The sequence below is a fragment of the Scatophagus argus genome, chromosome 8, assembly GCF_020382885.2.
Source record: "Scatophagus argus isolate fScaArg1 chromosome 8, fScaArg1.pri, whole genome shotgun sequence".
In the NCBI taxonomy this organism is placed as follows: Eukaryota; Metazoa; Chordata; class Actinopteri; family Scatophagidae; genus Scatophagus; species Scatophagus argus.
Window position 1 is genome coordinate 12,822,288 of NC_058500.1, and position 9,088 is coordinate 12,831,375.

Genomic DNA, 9,088 nt, shown 5'->3' on the forward strand with positions numbered 1-9,088 from the left:
CTTCTTTGTGTCCTTTTGGATACACATCAAGGTGACTTTTGTGTCTTTGATGTTGCTAACATGCTTGTTACATTTTATGAAATGTAATTACATTGTGACTGATCTGATGTTGCCTGAAGTGAGTGTGTGTGTGTGTGTGTGTGTGTGAGAGAGATTGGCAAAGACATCTGTCCTGTACGTCCCTCCACCCTTTTGTTGCACTTCTTTAATCAGCAGCAGAAGAAAGCCATATTTTGGCCTGTCTGTCAGCAGTGCCCAGCCACGACGCCACTACAGCCGTAGCCCACGCTTTCCCCGCTCTGATGCAACTGCCTGATAAAAGAGCTGCAAATCAGGAGAAGCGACGTTCACTCACACTCACTCCTTCACGTCCCCACCACCCACCCGCCTCCTTTCTTCCATGCCTTTTCCTTGTCTATTGTTCATCTCCTCACCTCGTTTTTTTCTTTTTTTCTGAAGTCAGTTCAAGAAAATCCTGGCTGATTAATTTCTCCCTCTTGATTTTTTGTTTGCATTTCTTGTTTTGTTGGATGTTTTAATTAAGCTTATTTAGTTTAGGTCTTGTTTTGCACTATGTTTCCTTTGCCAAAAGGAAATGGACCTCAAATGTCGCCCTAACATTGCTTACACATCTGGAGACTGGTTACCCTCTGAGGAAGTTACACATTAGCCAAATATAAAATGTGTGTGTGAGAGGTTACTACAATATAGATTTATCCCGAAAGAAAGAAAAAAGTGTTTGTTTAATGTGATTCATATTTGAACAAAGTAAGACTGATGCTGCCGTGATTCAGAGATTCATAAATGATTCACGAAAGACAATTTAGTGATTAGTCCCTGTATTCACTGGGACATGACTTTGGAATCACATTTAGAGCAATATTTGGAAACTGAGGAATGATGCTAAGTGAATGTGAACCCTTCCTGTCGAAAAATATTTCTATCTGTATTAGTTGTCCCCCAGTCTAAATGACATTTTCTCTAAATTTAAAGAAATGTCAAAAGTGTTACTGAAGTCTGTCTGGACCCCAGACTATGTTACCCTAAGTTTTAGCTTATTTAGAGATCAACTACAGCAAACTGGATTTCAAGATTTTTCTTTATTGATGTACATGGTACACACACAGCTTGAAACAACTGTACATATAACCTAACCTTACACCTCTCTATCAAGGTCGATAGCAGCGCAATCAAGGTGTCCCAGCAGTCCCGTTGGGTAACACACTCTATTGGACTGGCTATTGGGCGTACTGGGGACAAGGCAGGAGACGGGCAACTTGCAATGGGATGAGATAGGCTATCTTTATTGTCAAAACATAAGAATGAAGGGGGAAAAAGACACAGATTAGCTTTCCTGACAGTCGGCCGTTTGAAGTTCATGCCAAAGTGCATTAGGGGCTGTTATTCCCTCATTTTGTGCACTTGCAAATACAGAGCCAGTCACAGGAAAAGGCGAGACTTGCTCGCTAATCAACTGATAATGAGTCACATACTGTTCGTTTGCCATAGCTGCCCGCCATCCTGCCTGCACACTCACGGCACACTTGCTTCACACAGTTGACTGTCACAGGCCATTGTTTCAATGGATAACTGGGTGACTGATGTGACCTGGATCTTTAGGGAAAAACCTGTAATGTTGTAACTTAAATTCTAATGTGCTTTAATCAGCATATAACCTATACAATGTAAATGACCTTTTGTAGGCCAGGCTCACAGAACAAGGTAAAGCATCATATCTGACCTTTGACCTGCTTGTCTGGTGCCAGGAAGTTCCACCCCTCTCAGTCTATTGTCCACTGCAGTGCAGCATTGCCTCAACCTGAGCTCCCTGGTGCTCTTTTTCAAATCAAACCTGAGCAAAGTAATGTGAACCTGGACTTTACGCACAGATTTTGCATCACTGTGTGTGTTACACCTGAAGTCATCACGACTCCCGCAGAGGCAGGTTCTTCAATTCTTGTGATGCATGACAAAACAGTGCTACCACAAAGTTACAATACATAAGCCAAGAATCATCCAGTGGCAGCCACATCAGAATGCACCACCCTGCCTCTTCCTGCGCTGATAACATGGTGAGAGACAGTGGAATGGGAGGTGCCGTAGTGGGCAGAGAGAAAGGACGTGTGTGTTTGGGAGAGGGGAGGGAGATGGTTAGGTGTCAGTTCCTTGACTTTCCTTTCCCCCTAACCCTTGTAGTGGCCTCCATCTGAGGAAGTGGTTCCTGTAGAGTGTCTATTCAGCTCCAAGAGACAAGACAAACACTTGAGATGTAAAAGCAGGCATTGTTTCAAAACCTAATTTCTGTTTTACAATGACCGTATACTTAAGAAAGAACTTGCAATCCTGTTTTCATCCTTGGCTGCATTTGGAAATGGCCAGTATTTGGCAACATTAGTGATCCTGTATGACAAAGACAATTATACAGAAAAAGAAAAAACCTGGATTGCAGATATTTACTTGTATTTGACCGCTAGCCCAGGTGCAAGCACAGGCTACTATTTGGAAAGAACAAAGCAGGGTAGGCTAACCAAGACAGGAAAGATCTCGTTTTCTGTGCTGTGGCTTAGCAGGAAACCCAACCATTCACCCAGCCATGTACTCCCATCCTGAAATGGGGGAGTAAAATACTAAGGGCCAGGAGGAGACTGGGAGGCAGGAGGATGGGGGCACCAAAATAAAAAACTAATAATAATAATGACTTTATTTCCATCTCCAACTCACAGATGTTTGCTTCCTTCCTTTCCCTTTCATGTCAGATGGAAATCTCTTCTCTCATATGGCTTTGAAGAGAAATGTCGGTGTGGATAATTGTAGATATGAAAGTGTTTGTTGCTTTTTTTGATTGAGACATTCCCTGCGTTTGTCATGAAGGCTGATATCTCTCATCTGTGGTGCTCAGGCCAGACTTGAGCCTTTGTCCATGTTTACCATAAGGACAGGAAGATGCAACTTCGCCTTGCCACCCCTCCCTTCAACATCCTGGGATCTTCTGGAAGCTTCCCTAACAAGGATGCCTTTCCATGGTCAGTGTGGAGCTCAGTGACCCATGCCAGGTCACTAAGCAAATGTTAAGTGCTGTTGAGAAAGTAGTGTTCAGTATGGGAAATGCAAAGTTGCTTTTAAGATAAAATCTGGTCTCATTGGACATCAAGAGGTTGTCTTTATAGTAATTTAATCTTGAAGCAACCTTAGCATGTAAGCACAACCACTATAAGATATGCACTAACACAAACCACAAAAAAATGTGTATGAATGTCCAGTAAAGACTGAGCAGCTCTGTTGCAAGTGGGCTGATGATTCTTTGAAACAAAGTCACAATGAAGAAACTGGCCATGATGAATTGAGTCGTCAAGTGTTCCAGGAAGCTACAGATAGGATGGTGACAAACTTTGACCTTTAACTCGCCATTAATTTATGCTTCCGTATGTGATTACAGAAGTCAGACCCGTGAGACATAATGATTCCTTACTTTTCTGCTCCTTCTTTGGCATGATCTGACACATTTTATGGCTCTCCCAGCTATTGTTCTGAGATGGATAAAAATAATATGTTGTGATGTGGCCAGCGGGTGTTTCCAGTGGAGAGGTCTTGGGTGCACTGGGTTCAGGGGGTCAGGCTGGCTCCCCAAACACAGGAAGGTAGCACTGTAAGTCACAGTCAGGGGTGTCAAGGCTGAACACTTGTGTTCCTTCTCAGACCCTCACCTTCAACTCCATCTATTAATAACACAAGCATCGCAGTTGACCTGTCCACTCCAATGGGTGGGATGAGTGAGCAGATGCAAGTTGGTTCAAGGTTATTCAAATGACTGAATGACAAATGAATTCTGTTCTCAAAATATAATAAATTTTAGGCTCTAAACATGCCTCAAAAAAAGGTACAGTTGAAATCAAAATTACCTTGTGTCTCAAACAATTAAAGAAACCGATTTAACTTTGCAGTTTGATATGGAAAAGTTGCCCAGAATATCAGTATGTGATTTGTCCTTAAATATTGAAGGTGGCGGAGGTGGGTGGTGGTCGCTGTGTTAACATAAGTAGCCTAAACATATGTTCTTTGTAAGGTTGAATTGGAGGCGTGTGCTGTCGCAGTGGGAGCGCGCAGAGGAAGGGAGGGCAATCTTGTCCGGACGCTAATAAGACCCAATGGCTGGTGCAAGGTGGCCAGGAGCTCTGCAACGCGACAGAAGACGGTGGACGAAGAAGAGAAGGAAAAAAAAATCTCATGAGAGACATTTCCGTATGGACAAAGAGGATGAGAGCGCCACGGGAGCGTCCTTAGGATTTGCAGGGAGTCAGTCGGGCTTTTGGCGTGCGTCCGTTTGTGGAGCTGCGCGGAAAGAGAAGCGGTAAGTGAGTAGAAACCCACGAAAAGCACCTGCGTCAAGCCTGGTACCTGTGGCGGACGTACGAAGATGACTCTCAGTTCACAGGAGGCTTAGAGGTGGCTAATAGTTGGCGAAATCTTTGTGAAGAAACCTTCCAAATCTATTCTGTCTTCTTATTTTTAATAGCTGATGCCAAACTTCCGAAAGTTTAGGTTTCAGCCAATCAGCTCATCCACTGGGCTTGTATTTGTCAGTGCAAGCCTAGAGTCAGGACTGCTGACTTTGCACTACTGAACTCTTTTTTTTCTGATCATAAAAAAAGAAGTACCCACATGTCCCAATGATTACTATTTTTTGTCATATCAGTATCAGCTTTAATACCACATGATTTGGAATGGACCAAGATTTGACCCTCATTCACATGCTATCACACACCTGGAACTGGGGTATTGCTGTAGGCACCGTGAGCTATTGACTCCTGGGAGCCCCAAGCCTCCCCAATGAAGCAGTCCTGGTGGGCCCGCCTGGCACAGCTCAGCCTGCTTGCTGCGTGGACCTGTATGTGGCTGGTCCAGGCATGTGGACCGGGCCATGGGTATGGCATCCGCTCCAGGCCCAAGAAACTCACAGCCATGCACTACAAGCAGTTTTTCCCCAACTTCTCAGAAAACAACCTTGGTGCCAGCGGGAGAGCAGAGGGCAAGATCACACGCAACTCTGAACGCTTCAATGAACTTGTGTGCAACTACAACCCAGACATTGTCTTCAAGGATGAGGAGAACACCAACGCAGACCGCTTTATGACTAAGGTGAGATTGGTGTGCTGAAGATTTTGTTGAATGTTGACGATATGTTGTTTCCATTGATTCCAGTGATACCTGGTGATTGCTCCAGGGTAAGTACAATGAAATGGGCCCCCAGGGCAGAGAGTAAGCTGCAGGTTCACTGAAGGATGCTCTCACTGGTGTCTCTTGACGTTCTCAAGCAAATTCCTCTGCTAGATTATCGATTAACCACATTCACATGAGGGGACAGACAGCAGTTCACAGCTCATAACCTGCCAACCTGCAGGGCACCTTCCCAATCCATCATATAACCTCATTCATTGTTTGTTGTTCTACACTACCTGCCCTTGCCAGGCTCTTAACACACAAACAAATGTTCAGCACAAGTGTGTGTACATTTTAATCAAACTCCCCCTCCCTTTTCTTGAGATAAGAAGATCAGGATGTAATTCAACACTACCCTTTAAGAGACTGCTTTCCATTTCAGGAATACTTCCTTTTAATCTTTAACCAAAGCCTTTGCTATTGGAAATAAAGCTATTCCTGTGACAGGTTCTCAGTGTGCCTGCCAGGGGAAATATCCAGGCATGGCACTTAAACCTGAATTCCTTAATGTTTACGGGAGGATCACTATCCAAATTCAAATCTCAAGCCTAGAGAAGACAGTCAGTGGCCAGGAGGATTTAAGTTCTGGTAAGAGATATGGACAAACATTTTGAATGCCGCACTGCTGAATATGACCACAAGGTTTCCTTGACACTTGGATGTCACTCTGTTTCGGATGCAGTGGCTTTTTGTGATTGTTTGGGATATGAATCTGTGTTCCTTTCCCTCCCCAAGTGATTGTACGCGATGGAAACCTGTGGTCGTATGTGTGTGCCCTGCTGATGCCCAGTATGAGTGTGTGTATGTGTGCCTGTGCCCCTCTTTTGCCCAGATGTGAAAGACACTCTTTGTGTGTCATTTGGAGACTCAGAGGGGTCGCCTATACAAAATTCCCGCCTGCTGAAGTAATGGCACCGTCGGAAAAGCGACTATTGTAGTTCTGACAATGAAACGCCTCTCTTCAATGGCATTGCGAGAAAAATGTACCCAGTTTGTTTTCTGTCCCTCTCGCTTTCTCACTCTTGCTGTCACATTCCCAAGTCCATGCCCATACATTCTTATTCTTGCCCTTTGCCCTCTCTCTTTAGTCCCAACCTCGGCCCTCCGCTACACTGCTTCCTTCTCACCCAACTTTTATTCTCCCGCTCCACCCTCCTCATTTTCTGTCAGTTTTGTTAAAAAAAAAACCCTTTTCTTATTCACTTGTAAGATAAGCTTTACTCAGTCAATTATAGGCCACAAGACCTGTCACATCGCAAGTCACAAGAGAAACCATGTTCAGGAGATGATAATGAATGTATCATCTCAGTTGCTGACTTCATCATTTTTCAGCCTGATATTTTGTGACAATGCTGACACAGTCTGTAACATCACATCCCACGGGGGTGTTAGGAGTCACTGTGCACATTTCTGATCAAATGTCTCATGGGTGAAAGGAACCAACTCGTATGCCTGGAACAATCTGGAAAGGCAGAGAATGGCCTTGATTATTCTGTCACCCTGTTGAAAAGGCCAAGGAATGTGCCAAACTGGCTACAGTAGCTTTGTTCTTGTACCCTGATTGTTTGGGCAAGGTTGAGATGGCCTTTAGCAGAGTAGAGGAAAATTGTGTGGTGATGCCAGCAGACAAACAATCATAACCTGGGAGCCAGAGACAGTGTTGAAATAATGGAATCATTTTATTTTGTGTTGTGCTGAAATCAGTTCGTACACTGAGGTGTACAGTATGCTTACATACTACGCATGCCTCTCGTACGCTTCGGCTAGTCCGTTTTCCCTGTAAATCAGTGACTACAAAGTGTCTTGACTCGGGTTCACACATGCCTTTCAGTGTACATGTCACACGCTGCAGTGTTAAAAAATGTCATTACTGTCTTTCAAATTAACTGAAAATCCTTTTGTATTTTAATTGATGTTTTCATGCTGTACAATATCCAAAGATACAAGAGAAATCACAGAGATACCACCCAAAACTTCTCTTATTTCCCACCATACATTTCAAAAGGCAAAAGAATAAAGTAAAAGAGAGACTACAATAAAAAGTAAGTGGAAATGCTCACAATTCTGCATAGGAACAATAAACTTAAACGAAAAACTTATAATACTTATAATACTGACACAATTCACATGTTCTTTCCTTTGTCTTTTGAGAGGATACAATACTTCATGAGAGAGTTGTTAAAATAATTTTACGAGAGCCAGAGCGATACTGGATTTTTAAAGCCGATACTAATATTTGAAAGCTTGAAAATTTGATAATGATTGTTGGTCAGTGTAATTTGATCAAATTTATAATGAGCGTTCTTGATAAGGATCCCTCAAATTTTATTCAAAAGAACTATAACCAAGATATGTACCGAGTGGGATATTTTTAATTTCATTTCTAATACTGTAGATAAACCAGATAATGGAGACACCTTCTTGAAATTTCCATACTGCAATTTTTTGTTATTTATTGACCAGCAGATTTGTTGATGCTGATTTATCTGTGACAAGCTAATATTGTCATTGGCAGATTTATCAGTTAATACTGTTCCAAACTGAACATTTTTCCCCTCTGCCTTATTCTGTTCCTAGCGATGTAAGGACTGTTTGAACAGGTTGGCTATCGCAGTGATGAACCAGTGGCCAGGGGTACACTTACGCGTGACAGAGGCCTGGGATGAGGACGGTCACCATCCTCCTGGCTCTTTGCACTATGAAGGCCGGGCCGTGGATATAACCACTGACGACAGAGAAACGGACAAGTATGGCCTTCTTGCCCAGCTGGCTGTGGAGGCTGGCTTTGACTGGGTCCATTATGAGTCCAAATATCACATTCACTGCTCAGTAAAAGCTGGTAAGTTTAAGGAGGGAGCTCTCATATAGGATCATGTAGTTAACTGTGTTTCTTCCGTAGGTGATGTATTAGGATATTTAAGACAGTCTGTGCTTAGTCATCAGTTTCTACTGATCTCCCTGCAGATCACTCTGTCGCAGTGGAAAAAGGTGGCTGTTTCCCTGGCTGGGCCCGGGTGACGGTTGCTGGAGGGGTGCAGAGGAGCCTGTCGTCGCTGGCTCCTGGAGACAGAGTCATGGCCCTGTCTGGGACAGGCCAAATCGTGTTTAGCCAAGTCCTCTTGTTTTTGCATCGTGACCAAGAAAGCTGGTCTACTTTTCTGTCTCTGGAGACAGAAGATGGCCACAGATTGGCTGTCACTCCACATCACTTGGTCTTTTTAGCAGCCCATTGCAGACTTGACAGCAGTGAGTACAAGGCTCAATATGCTAGCAGAGCCAAAACAGGAGACTGTGTTCTCATCCATGCAGCAGAGGGTCAAGTACGTTCATCTCAAATCATCTCAGTTTCAGTAGACGAGAGTGTGGGAGTGTATGCACCCTTAACAGAAGCTGGAACAGTGTTTGTTGATGGGGTGCTGGCATCCAGCTATGCACTGGTGGAGAATCACCAACTTGCACACTGGGCGTTTGGACCTGTGCGATTTGTCTCCTCATTTAGCCAAATACTTTGGGGGGTGACAACAAAAGAACAGCAGACCACAGACAGTGAAACAGCTTGCACTAAGACTCCATTGCATTGTAGCACTTTGGTCGCAAAGGATACAGGAGGTGTGTTTGTGAATAATGGTTTTCTGAGCAAACAAGACAATCTGAGTGAACCTCTGAGGATTGAAATGAATGAGAAGCACAGAGGGTCATCACATGTACACTGGTATGCTAGACTGCTGTACAGTTTTGGCTGTATCTTTTTAGATGCCAACTTATTTCATTCTTAAAAGCCTAGAACTATAGATCAGTACATGTCACACTGTTCAATGTTCCAACGCTAACGCTTCCTGTTCTCTTGTTCAATAAATTAAAAGCACTGGAA

At 43.6% G+C, this 9,088-nt stretch overlaps 1 protein-coding gene across 2 annotated transcripts; it reads left to right on the forward strand.

Annotated features, from left to right (window-relative positions):
- The first annotated feature begins 4,106 nt into the window (after nucleotides 1-4,106).
- dhh (desert hedgehog signaling molecule) lies at nucleotides 4,107-9,088 on the forward strand. 2 transcript variants are annotated; one of them, XM_046395870.1, is made up of 4 exons: nucleotides 4,107-4,348; nucleotides 4,694-5,136; nucleotides 7,795-8,056; nucleotides 8,182-9,088. In XM_046395870.1, exons 2-4 carry the CDS (start codon nucleotides 4,828-4,830, stop codon nucleotides 8,991-8,993), a joined length of 1,383 nt encoding a protein of 460 aa, XP_046251826.1. In that variant the 5' UTR covers nucleotides 4,107-4,348; nucleotides 4,694-4,827; the 3' UTR covers nucleotides 8,994-9,088. The 2 variants fall into 2 exon arrangements, with proteins under 2 accessions (XP_046251826.1, XP_046251825.1); XM_046395869.1 differs by having other exon boundaries at nucleotides 4,107-5,136.